Below are 19,596 nucleotides of genomic sequence, written 5' to 3'. Positions count from 1 at the left end.
TGCGGCCCTGGAGGGGCAAGTCGGCGCCTCTAAGTGGCTCAGCGCGCGAACGAGGCTCCCGAGGCCACCGCGACAGCCCCCTGCGCTCTTTCGCCACCGGCTGGATGTGCATTGCTCTCCGGAGCCCATCTCGGTAATAATTTCTACTTTGATGCCCCCTCCGAGGTCTCAGAATACGGCCCGCCCCCAACATGGGACCCCCTCGGGGACGCGAAGATCGCGCCAGGCGGAGAGCGGAGGGGCAGGGACCTGCTGGGTCTAGGAACACGGGAGCTTCCCGCCAGGGCCTCCTCCCCCTTCCTTGGCCCAGGTACTCGAGTTCTCCCACCCGGTGACCCGGGTAAACCCCCTGCGGTGGGCTGGCGGCGTCCCCGCTCCGTCCGCCTCACCCCTTCTGCGGGTCCCGGGAAACACTGAATCGAGTTCTCACCGAAGCGCATCCTCCTGCATCTTGCTCGGAAGGGCTGGGTAGGGTGAGCGCTCCGAGAGGGAGCCGGCGCCGGGGCATCACCCTCGGGCAGCTCGGTGCGCAAAGCAGCGGTGGCCCCACGGCCGGGGAATCCCTGGGGGCTCATCCGCACCCCCACCCCATCGCGGAACTCAGACTCGGGAAGTGCGCGCGGGCCCGGGGCGCGCGCTGGTGGCCAGCTCTCCGCCGGAGGCTCTTCGGGTGCCCGGAGAAACGGAGGAAGGGCCGCTCCCGTCCTTTCGGGGCTCCCCTTTCCGCCCCCGACACTGATCGCTTCCTCCTCACGGTCCCAGAGGGCCGCAGCTGTAGCAGGAGGCGGGCCCGGCCGCGCTCAGAGACGCTTTGCCACTTGGGGAAGGTGCTCAGGACCTGCGGGGCACCGGCAGGCCGGAGAGACCGCGGCGAGGCAGGCGGCGCCGGAGGGAGCGCCCAGCCCAGCAAAGAGTTAAAGGGAGGGGACGTGGGCTGTCACGCGTCATTGGGCAGATTATGTGCAGCAAACAAAAAGTGTGTGTCTGCGTGCCAGTCAGTCACTGCATCGGGTCCATCTGTACAACTCTCGCCGCGCGCTCTCGCCGTCTCGCTCTCCCCTCTTACTCTCTGCTCGTCTCTCGCACCGTCTCTCCGTCTCTCTCTCGCCCTCTCCCCTCTTTAGGCACAGCCTGCGGGGCAGCACACCAGCCCCTCTCGACATGGAAATGCACTGATTCCGCGGGCAAAAGAGACCCTCGACTGCCTCTCCGGGTTCCAGGTGGCCTGCTCGGGGCGGTTCGTTCCCGACCTTCTTCCCGGTGAGTCTCGGTGCTTCGATGCGGGAGGGGGTGGGGGGAGGGCAGGTTGGGTAGGGAGAGGGGAAAACCTCGTCCGTGTCGTCGCCCGCCCGAAGAGAGGGAGCCGGCCTTGGGGAGGGGACCGCTGCCGGCGATGAGATGATACAAAGGGAGGAGCGGGCGGGGATCCCTTCGCGGGAGAAGCCGGCGGCCGGGGCGCGCGCGGCCGCCAGACAATGCCTGCCCGCGGGGAGGGCGAGCGGCCGGCGGCAGCGACGCGCTCTCGGCGAGCCCCGCGCGCTCTGGGGAGGATCCCCGGGCCCCGGGAGCCGGGGCCGCGGCAGCCGCGGAGCTCGGAGGGGCCGGGTGGCGGCGGCGACCGCACGCAGGCGGGGAGCCCAGGCTGTCGCCCGGCGCGGATTGTGGCCGCTCCAGGCTCGTGGCGGCCGCGGCGGCGACGCGAACCCCTCGGAGCGCGGCGGCGCGAGGGGCTTTCGCCGTATTGTTCGGTAGAACTGCATGTTAATGACTGCGTCCCTGCTGTCGCCGAAGTGACGGGCGACCTCCCGCACAATGAAACGCCTGTGTGAAAGAGACTTTTAAAGGGGAGAGAGAAATTGAGGCATAAAACGCTGAATTGTGGAAACTGAAAAGGAGAGAATAGGATTCCGCTGAAAAGGCGATGAGAGATTCTGAAGGGTTTTTTTTTTAACGTATTTAAATGTGCAATTAGAGATCAGAAAGGCTACCTTGTGTGGGGTAAAAATACCCAGAGAAAGATGCCCTAATATAATAAAGTAAGTTTCTATTTTATGGATATTTTCTCTTATTTCTGTCTGGCAGAAACAGCCCAGTACTTGACATTTGGAGGATGTAGCAGTGAATGGAAAAAGAGGCTGACCAAAGTTTCATGCTCTGTTAACTGAAAAGGGGGGGGGGGAAACTCTACCTTGTAATCACATTTACAAGATTCATTGGTTAATAGACATTTTGATAAAAATGGACATTACTAATATTATTCCATAATGAACAGCTTCTCGGAAAAAGAATTAGGTCTACTCTTTCTTGCGACTTAAATTATACAAAGTATACATAAATTACTGCCTATTGCTACGTTATTAGGGAAAAACCAACTTGGGGGAATCTTTTAATCAGTCAGGGTTAACAATGCAGTTAGTTCAAAGCCAGTTTAAATTTTAAACACCTGCTTTGTTTTGTTTTGTTTTGTTTTTTTAAGTGACAAGTTTTGTAAGGGTGTCCAGTGGCATAGGAAGGAAAATGTCTCTTTATGACAGCTTAATAGAGCCCTCCATCAGGGTATTAAACTTTGTAAATTGCTGTGGATTAAACAGACAGAGAGCCCACAGAGGTCTACTCAAGTGGGGCCGCCCCCTCTTGCCCAAACCGGGTCCTATCTGGGGGAGTGAGAATTCACCAGTCACTACGCATGCAGTATTTCCATCAGGGGACATTTCAGGCCAGCCGGGTACCTGCTCACTCCATGAGGCACATGCAACCCAATCCACCCCCTTGTATAACAAGGTAACTGGGATTCACTCTCATCCATAAATAAGCATGTCGAGAAAAAAATAATTACCTCTGCTTGCTGCTTTTAATTAAAGCCTCGGAGGAACAGTGTTGGATTATGGTAATGAACAGACATACGTCCCCTCTTGTGGGCTGCAGAGGAAGGTTAGCTGACACAGACTCAGTGGCCCTGACGCTCTCCTGGAAATCCATTCGCCGTGCTCCGCTGTCTCAGCCTGCTCCCTAAGGCCGCTCCCCTCTTTGAAAGAAAGAAAAAAATCAACTCCTGGGCACCCAGTTCAATACATTAGAAGGGAGGAGAGGAGCTTTCTCCCAAGGGGTGGAAGTTTCTTTCAGTCGGGGAAAGTCTGTAGGTTAATCAAAACAAAACAAAACAAAACAAAAATCCTATTGTTCTCCCCACGCTTATCCCCCAAATCCTGGCCCATCCTCCCCCAAGGTAATGCAAAAAGCCGATCTGTCTTTCCTAGCCTGTTTTCCTTCTCAAAAGCAGTCCACCCCGAGATCCCAGGGTTCCAGTTCTTTAAAGAAAGCGGCAGGGATGGGGGAGGGGGAGTACTCCTCAATTGGCATTTTCAAAATATGCCAGATTTACTCTGCCACTGGCTTTATTTTTGAAATCAAGGCTATGCGAAAAATCAGGTAAACTCAAGAAAACTATAGCTATAGTTGAAATGTTCTGCCTGGATTCATAGAGGCAGAAGGAGTAAATAAGGAGTAATATAAGTTGTTTCCTTGTCCTGTGTATCTGTCACCAGTGATGGAGGACTCGGGCATCCAGCGAGGCATCTGGGATGGAGATGCCAAGGCCGTCCAGCAATGTCTGACGGATATTTTTACCAGTGTTTACACCACCTGCGACATCCCTGAGAATGCTATATTTGGTCCCTGCATCCTGAGCCATACTTCCCTGTATGACAGCATAGCTTTCATAGCTCTCAAGTCCACGGACAAGAGAACAGTCCCCTATATCTTCCGGGTAAGTCCTGGCCATGCTGCATAGGGTATGAAGGTAATCCCATGTCGAAAATGGACCAAGGACCATTCTAATGACAAGCTGAGATAGGTTATGAATGTAGAGAGTAAAGTAATGGGAGACATCTTATTTTACACACCATAAAAGAGAAAAAGAATATTAAACTCAAATCATTGTCAGCTGATTTCTGGAATAAATGGTAAAATATGATTTGGAATGCCAGGTATATCTAAATCAGTGTCTCAGTTCTAGGCTTTCCTGGCGGTGAGCACAACTTCCTTAACTCTGGAAGATTTCAACTAGGGTGGAAGCTATTTGCAAATTAAGTACTTTTGTAAGTACTTTTATTTTAAGTACTGGGTGCATTTGTGTTCCAACCTAGGAGGCCTTCTTTTCCTCTAAATGTTACTCTTTCTAGGAAGCTAGCCTAGTTCCAGAATTTGTACTTAATGAAAATGTTAATGGCTTGACAATAAAACCATTAAATTCATATGTTTGGCTTTCAAGACATAAGTCCTCCCACTTTCTATTCTTTACAAAGAACTATTAATTGCTTAAGGCAAAATTAGGAAGATGAATGAATGCCACGGAATAATTTCTAAGCTCTAAGCTTGCTTTTTAACTTCCAAAGCAAACAAAATTCCTCACACTTCTGTAATGTGGGATAATTTAGAACTGAATTCTCAAGAGGTTAATATTAATTTGAATTGTAAAGAGAAATGTCCTCATTTGATATTCAAACCCAATATATGAAAAACACAGCTTTATAGGATTGGTACAGCGTTTTTAGAGGTCAGTTATCTTGCCTGCTGCTTGCAAACACAAAGATGGGTGCCAACTAGGGTCATGGTTAAGCTTGATCTCAGACAATTCTTTGGAAAAGGATAACAAAAAGGAAATGGTCCAGGCTCCTCTGGCTTCATTCTCTCAGGAGGGTCTCCCTTCCTCCGCCCCTACCTTCTTGTGTTCTTTCTGTTTTCTGGACTGTAGGTAGACACCTCAGCGGCAAATGGTTCTTCAGAAGGTCTCATGTGGCTGCGACTTGTCCAATCAGCCCGAGATAAAGAAGAGCAGAACCTCGAGGCCTACATAAAAAACGGACAGCTGTTCTACCGTTCTCTCCGCAGGATTGCCAAAGACGAGGAGTTACTAGTTTGGTATGGGAAAGAACTGACTGAGTTACTCTTGCTCTGCCCCTCTAGACCCCACAGCAAAATGAATGGTAGGTTGGCTCGCGACCTGCGACGGGGCCCTTCACGAGTGGGGGAGACGCAGGGAGAGGCGGGGGCTCGCTCGGCGCCCTGGTGCCTGTCCTCCCTGAGGGCGTCTGCGGGGAACCCCGGAGGCCTAGCGCGGCTCGAAGCTGGGACAGACAGACGAGAATAAACCTGGGACCCTTGGCTTGGTTTCTGCATTGCCCCGGGTTTGGAGGGGAAGTTAGATCCGCTCGGACAGGGCACTCTTCTCGGGGCGCGCAGGTCCCGAGAGATGGAGGTGGATGTGTGAAGGGGGTGCTGGCGAGCTGGTGCGGGGACGATGCTTAGTAACCCCGTGGTGTGCGTGTGTGCGCGCGTGTGTGTGCGTGTGTGCGCGTGTGCGGTGTTCTCTCGCTGAGCAGGGTCATCCCCGTACACATGCCTGGAGTGCAGCCAGCGTTTCCAGTTCGAGTTCCCATACGTGGCGCATCTGCGCTTCCGCTGCCCCAAGAGACTGCACAGCGCGGACGCCAGCCCGCAGGACGAGCACGGCGGCGGCGCGGGCGCCAAGGATCGCGGGGGCGGGGGCGGCGGCAAGGACCAGCCGCAGCAGCCGCAGGAGGCGCCCCTGGGCGCCGGCCCCAAGTTCGGCAAGGCCGGCCCGGTGCACCACTACCCGGCCCCCTCCCCCGAGGGCAGCGGCCAGCCCGCGGCCGGCGGCGGCGCCAAGCCCTCCACGGACTTCCACAACCTGGCCCGGGAGCTCGAGAACTCGGGCGGCGGCCACACCTGCTCCCCGGGCCGGGGCCTCGGCGGCGGCCAGCAGGAGGCGGAGCTGAGCCCCGACGGCAGCGCCCCGGGCGGCGGCAAGGGCAAGCGGAAATTCCCGGACGAGGCGGCGGAGGGCGGCGGCGGCGCGGGGCTGGCGGGGGCACGGGGTCGCTTCGCCGAGCGGCCGCCGCCCGCCTCCAAGGAGGACCTGGTGTGCACGCCGCAGCAGTACCGCGCCGCGGGCAGCTACTTCGGCCTGGAGGACGGCGGCCGCCTGTTCGCGCCCCCCAGCCCCGAGACGGGCGAGGCCAAGCGCAGCGCCTTCGTGGAGGTGAAGAAGGCGGCGCGCGCGGCGGGTCTGCAGGAGGACGCGACCGACGGGGGGGGCGCGGCCGCCGACGACCAGGACGCGGGGGGCGGCGGGGGCGGCGGCGGCCCCTCCACGCCCGTGGCCGCCTCTCCGGCGGGCGCCGACAAGCTGCTGGCCCCGCGGCCCGGGGGCCCCCTGCCCGGCCGGCTGGAGGGCGGCAGCCCGGCGCGGGGCAGCGCCTTCACGTCGGTGCCGCAGCTGGGCGGCGCGGGCGGCCCCGGCGCGGGCGGCGGCGCGGGCGCGGGGGCGGCGGGCGGCGGCGGCGGCCAGGGGCCGGGGCCGGACGAGCGCAAGAGCGCCTTCTCGCAGCCCGCGCGCTCCTTCGCGCAGCTGCCGCCGCTCGTGCTGGGCCAGAAGCTGGGCGCGCTCGAGCCGTGCCACCCCGGCGACGGCGTGGGCCCCGCCAGACTCTACCCCGCCGCCGCCGACCCGCTGGCCGTGAAGCTCCAGGGCGCCGCGGACCTGAACGGCGGCTGCGGGGCGCTGGCGGGCGGCGGCGGCGGCGGCGGGGGCGGCCTGCCCAAGCAGAACCCCTTCCTCTACGCCACCGCCTTCTGGCCCAAGAGCTCGGCGGCCGCGGCGGCGGCGGCGGCGGCGGCCGCGGGGCCCCTGCAATTGCAGCTGCCCTCGGCGCTCACGCTGCTGCCGCCGTCCTTCACGTCGCTGTGTCTGCCCGCGCAGAACTGGTGCGCCAAGTGCAACGCGTCCTTCCGCATGACCTCCGACCTGGTGTACCACATGCGCTCGCACCACAAGAAGGAGTACGCGCTGGAGCCCCTGGTGAAGCGGCGGCGGGAGGAGAAGCTCAAGTGCCCCATCTGCAACGAGTCCTTCCGGGAGCGCCACCACCTCTCCAGGCACATGACCTCGCACAACTGACCCGAGGGGACCCCGGCTCTCCACGCGCGCGCGCGCGCGGCCAAGCCACCTGCGGGAAAAACACGCGAGGACGCCCACCCCCTCCTTGTGACCGGAACGCTGCACCCGGAGGCAGACAGAGCACACACAAGCGCACACGTGCCGCCCCAACCTTTCCATTACATGTTGACCTGCGACCTACATCCCACGCGCACGCACACGCACAAGACAGGATGGTGGATTTTTGATTGGGTGGGTTGTTCGAGGGGTTTTCTTTTGAATGCACGCATTTTCACTTTCCAAAAACAAAGGTACATTTTTTAAAATGTCATATATTGCAACATATTGATGCATTTGTCATACGTTTCTACTTAAATTATTAAGCACTTACGGTTTAGATGTAATAATTATATGTGAGGGCAAAATTTATTTTAGATATAAAGTAAAGGAGGAGGGTGAGATGCTTTCTGCATTTCTTGATGACAGTTTGTGTTCTTACAAAAATAAATAAAATGAAGAAAAAGGGGTCACCACTCAATTTCAGTTTCCAGGGGGAAGTGCATGGATCATGAAATGATTATGGACTTCAATGAAGAATGTCTTCATTATGTAAATATGTATTTGCTTTTAATACAAAGTGTAATTTTGTGCCAGTGAAATGGAGTCTGAATAGTTATGTGTTTCTTTTATCCCTGGAAAGATTTATTAAACTTTATAGATTATCCAGGTATGTTGGATGCTTTGACAATAAATGACTATTTTCTTCAAAGCAATTATGTGGAAAGTGTTTTTAAGGACTCTTTTTTTGTAGCGAAGGGCGACACTGAGTAGCTGCCATCTATTTTCAGTGAGTCTCTGACGAGAAGAGGAGAGCAGGAGAGAGGATAATAAACCCTGTCCCACTTGCATTTATTTACCCTGAGCCAATATGGAACCTCAAAGTGAGAAGTCAAAGTTTGATTATTGTTTGTAAAATCTTTAGCTGGAAGGTGTTGGGCTTCTTCCTCAAAGGGCAAATCATTTAGACAAAGATGTCTGCCAGAAGCTAACCTTCAGGGGGTGTCAGCATTCTTTCAGCAGCAGGATAATTAGCATCTTCACATGTGGCCAGAGACCATTTTAGGCCTTGATCAGTGAGACCAGATGAAAAGCCCATTTTCATTCTACAAGTGATGCCCACAAGGAGGAGTGTTCTGTGCTCTAGAACCCTCCAGGTTTCTGTCATTACCCATTAAGGGACCCAGTGAGGAAAAACCAAGGTGAAATGACCGGGGTCGTCTGTCTATGCATTGCTGGGCCCAGCCTTCTTTCTAAAGGCTGGAGCAGCTGCACAGACTCTGGAAAAAGCCCGGTCCTAGAGCATGAAATACAGAGGAACCAGATAATTTTCCCTCCTCTTCCTGTTCTTCCTCTTATGAAAAGTCTCTCTGCACTCTTCATCTGCTGACAATTCCCAGTTAAACTATTGGGCACCATTAGGTGCGAAACCATAAAAATGATGGTCCTTTAGGTCTTAGGGTAGCCTGCATTTAATCCATTCCTTTCTAGAGTCATTCTAGAAATGCTCTACGAACAGACACTACCCTGGTTTGTCTATCACTGGAGGTATTCTTTCCCACCTTGTCCTCCACTATGTCAGGAGGAGGACACCTGTAGGAAAGTCTGTAATGGGAAACTTCCACACTGTCTCACTGGAGACATTCAATGGCTTCCCCTCCAAAAGGATTTGAAAGCCTTCATTGTCTTGAGGTGACTACAGAACAAGTTATGCTTCAGGCAGGAAGCAAGTAAAGACCAAGGATAGGCTGAAGAGACGTATCCATAGTGTGACCGCCATTGGGTCAAAAAGCTGGTTGACTTCCTTACCATCTAAGGACTTTTCTGTGCTACATATCTCTAAGGCCTGCTCTCAGTTTTCCTAGGCAACAGGTGGATGATCTGAAACCCTAATCCTCAGCAAAGTAGAATGAGAACAGTCCAGAATTTCAGTTTTAACTGCTCTTTATGACTAATATGACTGCATCATCGCTGGCATCATTTGATTTCACTGCATTCTGGTTTTCTCATCTACACAGGAAGTGAGATAGGTTCTGCTATCTGTGAACTACTTCCTGCCCTGGGGAATTGTTTTTTTGTAATGGGTTAATCAGGCCCCAGTGATATCTAAAAGGGGATTTGTAGAGAAAAGACCAAGATTGGCCATGAAGCAAATTTGATGGCAAGAAGTAAGAGAGATATTTGGGGGCAAATGAAATATGAGCCCCAAGAGATCCTTAAATCACGAAGCTTGAGAGGCTAACTGAATTGTCCAGACCCGGGACACTAGTGGATTTCTGAGCAAAAATATCTTTAAAACCAGCCAACCAACCAACAGCACAGGTTGCTTGGGGACCAAACTCTCCAAAACTGACAAAAATGCCCCAGACTTCAGTGCTCCCACGTTCTGTCCCAGTTGTCCAGAATGTCCTCTTGACTAGGGGGCTTCGTTCCCTGTTGGGATCCAGAGATGAACTTAGGTCTAGGAAAAAGGTACGCAGATGCTCCTTTTTGTAAAGTCTGGAAACTCGCAGTTTGAAGGCTGCGTGGAGATTTCCCTCGTGTCTCCTTCGCTATGGCGGGTAACGTAATCGCACAACCGGGAAGAACGCGGCGTCTTGGCAGGGCGGCGCCCGGAGATCCAGCTGTGTGTGCGGCAGGCAGACGCGTAGGGCTGGGCCCGGGTGCCGATGGGTCTGCGCACAAGACATTTTGGCAGCATGAGTAGGGAAGGGCGCCCAGAGCTAGTTTTGCCTTGCCTTCAGCCAAAGCAAACTGAGAAGTGTTTTATCTTAATGCTGCGTTTTCGAGCTTTCCGGTGTATCTTAACTCTCTGCGCGTCTCAACTTTCTCAGATGAGACTTTCTCGGATCCCGTCACCGCCCCGGTCCTCTCGGCTGCGGTCGCTGGCCGAGGCCGCGGTGTAGACGCGCGCGCACAGCCGCGGGGGTAACGGGGTCCCAGGCTGTGCAGGCGGCGGCTGCGTGGGTCAGGTGAGTCTGGGACAGGTGGCCTGAGCTCACAGCCCCGAAGCGGGTCCTCAAGACCTGGAAAAGGTAAACCAACCGGGGTCCTGCTCTAGCCCTTGCTGCGTCCCAGTCGGGGCCGGTTCCCGGGATTTGCCGCGCGCCCCGCGCCTCCCATCTCCGCGCGCTCTCGGAGCAGGTTCAGAAACCCCTCCTCTCCCGGCTTCGGTCCGCGGGGGCAGGCTAAGGGCGGGGGCGGGGCAGGGACGGGGCGGAGGCGAGGGTAGGGCGGGGGCGGGGGCGGGGGGGGCTGCCCTTCCCGGTTCGCTTCGAGGGTGCCGAGCTTTCGCTCACAGGCTTCGCGCCTGGAGGCCCCCGAGGACGCGTCTCTGCACCTGTTCGCGGGCGCTGGCGAGCGGAGGCCGAAACCTGAGCCGCCGGGGAAAGTCCCCAAAGGTCCCTGGCCCTGTCCTCGGCCCTGCGGCCCTCGACGCCCGAGGTGCCGCGTTTCCCAGTGGCAGCCGCGGGCGGCGGGTTGCAGGCCCGGGTCAGCGGCCTCGCGCGCCGCGGGGGGCGGGGCTGGGTGGGGGCGGGGGCGGGAGCAGGTGTTCGAGGCGGGGTCCGCGTGTCCTTCCCGCTGGGATCCGCGAACGGCGGAGCTGCGCCCGCTTCCCGTCCCCCGTTCGGTTTCTCCTCCAGCCCCTTCCCCCGCAGGCGCCGGCCAGTGAGCGCGACCGCGAGCCGGACACCCCGGACACCGGAGCGGGCACACCCGACCCGGGCCGGGAAGCGCGCCCCAGGCGCTGAGCCGTCCAGCCGGGGGCCGGGGCTTCCCGTCTCCGGTCGCACCCACACGGGCCGCGCGACTCCCCTCCGCCAGCCCGGACGGTGCGGGGAGCCCGCGACGTGCCCCGGGGCCCAGCACCGCGCACCACGGAGCCCGGGCAGCGCGGCGGCCGGCGAGGGTCCCTGCGGCGCGGGGTGGGGTGAGTGTCCGACGTGAGTTTCTTTCTTTTCCTCTCCTCGCCCAGTCCCGTGTTCTGGAGTCACTGTTGGCTCCTTCCGCGGTCTTTGCCGTCCCCTTCCCTCGGTCGGTCCGCACCAGCGCTCGTCTGTGCTGGTCTGAGTCATTCCCGAGCTTCGCCAAGAAACTTCCCGCCGCTCGGGCGCCGGAGCCTACAGGGCCGCCGGCCAGCAGGACACTGCCCTGTCGGGTTACCGCGCACCTGACCCAGGGATTTGGAGACGGGCGGGCGCGGGTTCCGACAGACAGACCGGCAGACAGGCAGACACACACACACTCACACAGACACACGCTCACACACACATACACACACTCACACAGACACATACACACTCACACAGGCTCACACTCGCACAGACACACACACTCACACATACACAGACACACACTCACACAGACAAACATACACACTCACACCGACACACATTCACACACTCGCACACATACACACACTCACACAGGCACACATACACACTCACACAGGCTCACACTCGCACACACAGACACACACTCACACATACACAGACACACACTCACACCGACACACATTCACACAGGCACACACTCGCACACATACACACACTCACACAGGCACACATACACTCACACACATACACTCATACACACACTCACAAGGCACACACTCGCACACACAGACACACATGCACACACATACACTCATGCACACACACATACACTCACATAGACACTCATACACACTCACAGACACACACACTCACACAGACACACACTCACACACACACCTCTAAACAGGCCCTCCTAGGAAAGGACGCCCTCGACCAGGCTTCCGAACGGACGTTGCTCGCGGCCTTGCTGGGAAATGCCTTTGTCTCCCACAGGTGCAGAAGTGCCTCACAGAGGTGTGAACATTGTGGCCTGCCCCAAGCCGAGCTGGGGATGGAGTGAGAAGCCCGACCGGCTCCTTTCTTCTCTTCCACGTGCGTTTAGGTTGACAGGCAGGCGGGCCTGAGGCCTAGAAGCCTGAAGCAGAGACACGTCTTAGCCTAGTGGGCCTGAAGGCCTCCTGTCCTTGTCACGCGGCTGGGGGGGGGGGGGGGTAGAGGGATGTTCTGCCTCTCTGCTTCACACATCCCATTCCTAAGGTAACGTTTGTTTTTCTTCCTTTGAATTGGAGCTTAAAACTTCTCAGAAGCATGTCTATTCCCCGGCAGTAGTGGAGGAAGAAACTGAAGAAAAAGTTCTATTAAAAAAAAATCCGGGGCACCTGGGTGGCTCAGTGGATTAAGCCTCTCCCTTCGGCTCAGGTCATGATCCCAGGGTCCTGGGATCGAGCCCCACATCGGGCTCTCTGCTCCACAGGGAGCCCGCTTCCTCCTCTCTCTCTGCCTGCCTCTCTGCCTATTTGGGATTTCTCTGTGTCAAATAAATAAAATATTCAAAAAAAAATCCTGGGGCGCCTGGGTGGCTCAGTGGGTTGAGGCCTCTGCCTTCGGCTCAGGTCATGATCCTGGGCTCCGGGGATGGAGACCCGCATTGGGCTCTCTGCTCAGCCGGGAGCCTGCTTCCCCCACCCCCCACCTGCTTCTCTGCCTACCTGTGATCTCTGTCTGTCAAATAAAAAAAATCTTAAAAAATAAATGAATAAATAAATAAATGTATCATTAAAAATTAAAAAAAATTTAAATTCTTTTTAAAATTTTTAATCTGTAGGGTTAGAGGTCTGCTAAAGCATCTTACTTAAATAGCTGACCCGGTTAGACTAATTATTAGTTACTTATTCCTTTTCTTTTCCTTCTTTAAGATTTTATTTATTTGAGCGCCCACAGAAGGAGAGAGAGAGGGAAGCAGCTCCCAGAGGAGCAAGGATCCTGATGACCGGCTCATCCCAGGACCCTGGGATCCTGACCTAAGCCGAAGGCAGAGACTTAACCCACTGAGCCACCCAGGCGCCCCATATTTATGCCTTTTCAAATTGTGTGTGTGTGTGTGTGTGTGTGTGTGCTGAGATACGTACGCACGCATGTTTGCACTTATGTGCATATAGACCTATGTGGGCACGTCATGCACATGTGTTTGCATATAGAAGTGTACATAGCCACTGTAGTACACACACGCACACAACTTGACAGGCACTATTCTCAGTGCTTTCTGTTGATTCGGCTTAATTCTCACAACCTGCCCAAGGAGAAGCCTACAAAGGGCCCCACTCCTTTAAGTTTTGAGATTGAGCAGTTGGTATGTCTGTCATCGCGGAACAGAAAGATGGATATCGTACAGGGTAATGGAAAGAATAGTGGCTTCTAAGCCAGAGGCCTGCTCCAAAATCTGTGACCTTTTCATGCATGCATGGGTCTCAGTGAGTAATACCACCTTTGCTCTGACATCGCTGTGTCTTGAAAAGCAAACCAGACCTTTCACGCAGAAACTTATCACTTCCCGCATGTGATTGTCTTTCCTGTTGGTGATGACCTGCTTTCAGCTTCAACCTACCTTCCTTGCGTGATCAGGATGCTCTCGGAGCTCTGTAAGAAATCTTGTGTGATCTGAACTTCCTTTAGTGATCTTTGCTCATTCTGAAGCAGAGGTGGGAGTTCCTGCTGGTTTGATTTTGATTCTTCATCTGCTAGGGACTACCAACTCCAGCTCAAGTTTTTTTTAGTGTTCTCAAGTGGGCCTTAAGTTACAATGCATTATTTTATTATACATTTCCAGTCTTTTAAAGAGATCTGAAGAAGACATACAGTATCTTCTTCTTTTCCTCAAATTCTTGAGGGAATAAATTCTTCTGAGAAACATTAAGCCTTTTTGTAAACCAAGAAAAGGAATGAAATTTGAAAGAAAAAAAAATCATGGGACAAATGTAACTATCAGTTCTATATCATTTCCCTTCTCTTCAGATCTCCAGCTAGCTACCAATTCCAAGTACTTCTCGTCTTTTTTTCTTCTTCTTCCCCATTTTCTCTGGAAAAAGTGCGTGGGAGTGTGTGGGTTTCTCCAGGGAAGAAATCCAGAAAACAGTTCCACCCTAGACCAGGACCCCAGAGCACACACACCTGCTTTGGGGATTGCAATCTGGGAAAAATACAGCGTGATCACACCCCTCCCTGGGGATTCATCTCTGGGTGGATGTGCCCGTGTTACACCATCACTCCTAGAACGCAAAGTAGTTTTTTTCTGTGTTTAGTTACTTTTCTGTGAAGTGTGAAACTTTTTTTTAAAAGCTTTTGATGGCTTCTTTTCTCACAGACAAACAAATGAATTAAGATCTGTTTTCCCCTCTGGCAAGATTTCACTGGGTCTTTAAGAAAGACAAACATAGCCAAACAGCGACACCCAGCCCAGAAATCGATGCAGATCATGCATTTAAAAAATCCTGGTATCCATACATTTCTCTAGGCTCAGAGGTTAGGTGCTGGAGCCAAATGAGGTTGGAGGAAAGGAAACAAAGGGGATAACACTGCAGGGCCCCTCTTAGAAAGAGGGGTAAATGAGACTTCCCCAATTAAAGTGCTTTTGGAGACAGTACAAGTGAAACCATTTGCTTTTGCTGGGCCTAGAGAGGTAAATCCTGAATGCCGTAGAGCAATGCCGTAGAGCTTATCCTCATGGACCTTCAGTCTCTCTCTGATTTTCATCTCAGAACTTCCATCTTCAGTTGCCTCTGCCTTTGGGCGTTCTTAGATCTCCCTTAGTCTCCCTCCAGCACAGCGGTGGTATACAAAATTCCCACTGGGATGAATAAATAGCAAGGAAAAAGCATTTGAATGTACATGAAGGTATTTTTCTCACCATTTGTTTTGTTGAGCTTCTTTTCTCATTCCGGAACAGTCTGAAGAAGGATAAGGCAATGGTATGCAGAGGTACTTCTGTTCCTGGGCTGATAATGCTTTAAACTACTTCCAGATCAGAAGTCTTTGATTTTGAGGCTGCCCTTGAAGGCGTTTATTAAACTTCCAAACATGCCCAAACATAAAACCAGGGAGATATTTAGAAAACTTACCTCTCAAAAATTGAATTCCATGCATACTAAAGATAATAGCATGGTAAGACAAGTTCCATCAAGTTCCATGACTGCTAGCAACTTACATCTGAATTTCTTAAATCCCTCAAATATTTAAAAGACATTTATTTTGGTATTATGCCAATTTTTTTAAAGTCAGCTCCACGCCCAACATGGGCCCAACCTCACAACTGCAGGATCAAGGGTCCTACACTCCACTGACTGAACCAGCCAGGCACCCCGGTACCAAGTCAATTTGAGGACAGCTCAGAAAGAGGGGTTTGGGATTTCAGATAGCCCAAATTTCTCTCTTCCTTTGAACACATTTCAAGAGAAGAAATTTAAAGCTTAATATGTATCGTTTCTGAGTCTCTGTCATATCAGCTCTTTACAACAGCTTGCTCAGGTCAAGTGGAAAAACAGAGAGGAAAAGACAGGAGCTCTGATAATGACTTCCCAGTTGCGTGGGCTCCAAGAAGAGAACTCCAAAAGGAGATAATGTCCCCCAAACTCCCCTTGTCAGAAATTTTCATTAGAAATGATAGATATGGGACGCCTGGGTGACTCAGTGGGTTAAGCCTCTGCCTTTGGCTCAGGTCATGATCTCAGGGTCCTAGGATCGAGCCCCGCATCGGGCTCTCTGCTCAGCGAGGAGCCTGCTTCCCCCGCTCTCTCTGCCTACTTGTGATCTCTGTCTGTCAAATAAATAAACAAAATCTTTAAAAAAAATAAAAGAAGAAGTGATAGATATTAAAAGCCCACGAGCAAAAATAATAGAAAAGTAATATTTACCAGAAAAGCAATAATATCTATAGGGCATTATAAAGGTCCTTGAGGATGAGATCTCCCTAAACCACCAAGCTGACTGTTAAAAATGCAGGTTCCCAGATGCACTTCCGGAAATTGGATAGATCTTCTTACTGGCTCAGAATCTTGTGTTTTAATTAATCATCCCAGGTGATTCTAGAGAAGGTGACTCTTGATCCACACTTTGAGAAGCACTGTGAAGTGTTCAGAACAGTAATTAGCCCCATGGAAACAAATTAAAGTATATGTTTACCTCAGTCTAGAAACTTGCTATGTTTCAGAAATACTGAGCCTAATTTGAATTACAGTGTTATTAATACACAGTAAAAGTTTTTAAAAAATATTTTATTTATTTATTTGACACATAGCAAGAGAGATCACAAGTAGGCTGAGCAATAGACAGAGAGAGGAGGCAGCAGATTCCCTGCTGAGCAGAGAGCCTGACGTGGGACCCATCCCAGGACCCTGAGACCATGACCTGAGCTGAAGGCAGAGGCTTTAACCCACTGAGCCACCCAGGTGTCCCTCAGATCGGTTTTCAATTTCCGGTGATTCATAACATGTCAACATTTTGCTCTTTCTGTCCCATTCAGGCCCGTGCCATTAGTATAAACAATAAAATATATATAAATGTGTAAGAAAGGCTCTAAGAGATCCTTTAAGCAGAATCGGTATGGAAGATTTTTAAATGTCCATGGATCATCAGCCCACCAGGGATTTGCTTTTTATTTTATTTTATTTTGTTTTTTTGCATTTGGATACTTTGGGTTTTCTAGAATTGCATCACAGCTTCTTTGCATTTGTGTGTTCATGGCTTTCCCCAAACAGGTAGCGACACCAGCCTCCCAAGGGTTCTGTTCACCTGCGGGTTTTCAGTGGATCATAGCACAGAACTGAAAATCGCTTAAGCTATGGGTTTGCTCTGGTCCCAGCTTACCGAGCCAGCCCCACTGGGGGCCGCACAGACACTGCCGCTTTCTGAGGGACAGTAAGTGGAGGTCACCAACTCCGACCGCAGACGCTCCTGTGGCCGGGAAACAGACCGTTCCTCTGCTAGCTGGGTCCTGCCGGGCCTCCATGGGCCTCGGCCTCCAGCTCCGTCAGGGCCTCAGATGGAAATCCGAGGGGGTGGGACCCGAACAACCTGGCGGCGCCTGGTCGTGGCCGAGCACTCACAGGAACCCAGCAGTTCTGATGTTGCCGGTGGTCCTTCGACAGGGTATGGGCTCTGGGATGCACTTGTACAAATGTAACCCTAACTGCAACAGTCTTGTCCTACTGGCCTTCTAGGTTTGTCCGGATGTGCCTGACTTCGAGGGTGAGCGCAGCCTGATTCTGGGAGCTACAAGATCATTTAGGTCCATATAGTTCTGCATTAGCACAGAGAATCCTGCTAAGAAAATGAGATTAGATTTCAGGAGTTCTAACATCTACTCTCCTTCTGGCTAGGCCATTCCCCGGCTGTGTGACCTTGGATGAACTAATTTCTTCTAGCTTCAGTCTTCTCACCTGTAAAACAAGAGGGCTAGACTACATCAGAGCTTCTCAGACTTTATAATAATTACTAGGGCACTTGATAAATGGGTTTGACTCCATTTCTGGAGATTCGGAACGAAGGGGCAGTGGCCTGTGTATAAGAATTTGCATTTTAATAAACTCTCTGGGTGATTCACGATCCACCTTCTGGAAGTATTTGTCTAAATCAGTGGTTCTTCACTCTACTCTTGCATTAGAAACATGAGGAAAGTTTTAAAAAATGCTCTTGACAGAATCCACTGTAAATGAGTGCTTCAGGTTATCTGGGTATGGGACCAAGCGCTACAAGTTATTTTGTGCCAAAGGGGTTGAGAATCAGTGGCTTAGATAATCTTTAAGATCTTTCCTTAGGTCCAGAACTCTAACTTTTAATCTGGGATTCTTGGTTCTCTACCACAGTACACAGATTTCCTGCTAGGGGCTGAGTCCCCTACCCCATAAATTCATATGTCACAGTCCGAACCCCGAGTACCCCAGAATGTGACTGTATTTGGAGATGGGGACTTCAAAGGAGTAACTAAGGTAAGATAAGGTCTTATGGGTGGAGCATAATCCAATGTAATTGGTATCTTTATAAGAAGCGATTAGGACATAGAGGACACAGAGATACAACTGAGGAGACGAGGAGAAGGCAGCAATCTGTGGTCCTGAAATGCAAGTCTCAAGAGAAACCGACCCCCACAGCATCTTATCTTGGACCTTCTTGCCTCTGATATTGTGAGAAAATAAATTTCTGTTGTCCTCAGTTTGTGGTGTTTTGTTAATGACAGCCCTGGGAAACTACCCTGTTAGTCGAATGGTTTTCTGAAACCCGACTGACTTTAAAGAAAATGGCTTGTCTTGTTATTGTTCAGACCCAACTTATCTCTTGTATGGACACAAATGAACTAAAATGAAAATGATTTAATGAGCATTTTTTCCAAAATCCTGATTAAAGATAAGCTATGGAAATAAGTAATGCAGTTTAAAATACTATGACTTAATTTTGAAGATGATGTTTTAAGTTGACGGGACTATGAAAATTTCCAGGACTTTTCGCTACCACTCATAAATAGCAGGGCTGATTTTAATTAAACAATAAATTACTACCAAAGTTTTAATATGGTCATGTAAATTTAATGTAAATTTTAATTATGAGCTTACATGAAATAGAATTTATTATTTTAATTTTAATTCTGGGTTTTATAAGACAACCCTGTCATCTATCCAATACATCCCTAATTTTTCAAGCCTCTTTCTTAAGATTTCTCTAATCTTAATTTTTACTTGGATCTACTCAAAGAAAACTGAGTATTTTCATCATACGCTGGAAAAACACACTTAGACTATAAAGAAAAAGATATATTGCCACCTAGTGGAAAATAGGCAGAATCATTAGATTTCACTCAGTTTTAAACCACAAAGTGTTTAGTACAAGAAATGCTTAAAAATGTTCCATCCTGAATAACTAGGCTTTAATTAACTGATGCCTTCCACAGTTAGCTGCCATACCACTTTTGTCTTTTAAGTTACGTATTCTTTATTTTGACTCAGCAGCGCCTCATAGACATAAGCTGCTGCTATTGCGGGGGATGACATTGCACACAATCTTTGTGAAGGACATCTAGCTAAAGTGGCAGAAAGTATTTACAGGCAAACAGAAAGACTCTTTACTGTCCGCAGAAGGCCTGCATAGGAGACAACTGGTGTAAACATAGCTGGCGAGTCTGAGCAAGTCACAGCTCTGGTCTTGTTTCCTCGTCTGAAAAAGTGGTGTTAAACTACATAATCGATTAGATATTCCCAATTCTAATAGGATCAGACTGTATATCTAGAATACACTCTTATAGTATCAAGCCCGCAGTCTTTGTAATAATTAGGTGAGTGCCCAGCTTGGTTTAGAGAGCAGTGCTGGTGAGCTACTAGGTGTACGTCTTTGAAGTGACATTTCAGCATAGAACTAAAAGAAGTTTATTAATGGAAAGGAAGTTCCTATCTATTTACTTTGTTGCCAGGTTCCCGGGGATTCTCCTCCTCCTCCCCCGTTAAGATGAAGGTGACCTGGCTAATTTTAACTTCAGCAATCACATTCTATCCAGCTAAGTTATCCTGGCTGCTTCTACGTGGTGGGAGCATCTTTATTGTTTCCTGTCCTCAACTCAGAGAAGGTTGCTGCTAGCTGGTGGACTTGTGGACCTTTAATAAGCATGGAGGATCATATTAATAACTCGGTAATTCTGTGAGTCTTTCTTATCACGGGCCGGGGAAGGAAAGGAGAGTTTAAGGACACTTCCCTCTTCTTAGCCCT

The 19,596-nt window shown here is 51.4% G+C and overlaps 1 protein-coding gene across 3 annotated transcripts; it reads left to right on the top strand.

Annotated features, from left to right (window-relative positions):
* Nucleotides 1–8: 8 nt before the first annotated feature.
* Nucleotides 9–7,731, top strand: PRDM8 (PR/SET domain 8). Of its 3 annotated transcripts, none has more exons than XM_045998565.1 (5): nt 9–133; nt 1,125–1,260; nt 3,546–3,766; nt 4,754–4,985; nt 5,382–7,114. In XM_045998565.1, exons 3-5 carry the CDS (start codon nt 3,548–3,550, stop codon nt 6,977–6,979), a joined length of 2,049 nt encoding a protein of 682 aa, XP_045854521.1. In that variant the 5' UTR covers nt 9–133; nt 1,125–1,260; nt 3,546–3,547; the 3' UTR covers nt 6,980–7,114. The 3 variants fall into 3 exon arrangements, with proteins under 3 accessions (XP_045854521.1, XP_045854520.1, XP_045854522.1); XM_045998564.1 differs by lacking the exon at nt 9–133 and adding an exon at nt 887–976; XM_045998566.1 differs by lacking the exons at nt 9–133; nt 1,125–1,260 and having other exon boundaries at nt 3,650–3,766; nt 4,891–4,985; nt 5,382–7,731.
* Nucleotides 7,732–19,596: the final 11,865 nt, after the last annotated feature.

This window comes from Meles meles, chromosome 2, assembly GCF_922984935.1.
Source record: "Meles meles chromosome 2, mMelMel3.1 paternal haplotype, whole genome shotgun sequence".
In the NCBI taxonomy this organism is placed as follows: Eukaryota; Metazoa; Chordata; class Mammalia; order Carnivora; family Mustelidae; genus Meles; species Meles meles.
The sequence above is the reverse complement of the archived record's forward strand: the minus strand, read 5'-3'. Positions and strand labels throughout refer to the sequence as shown.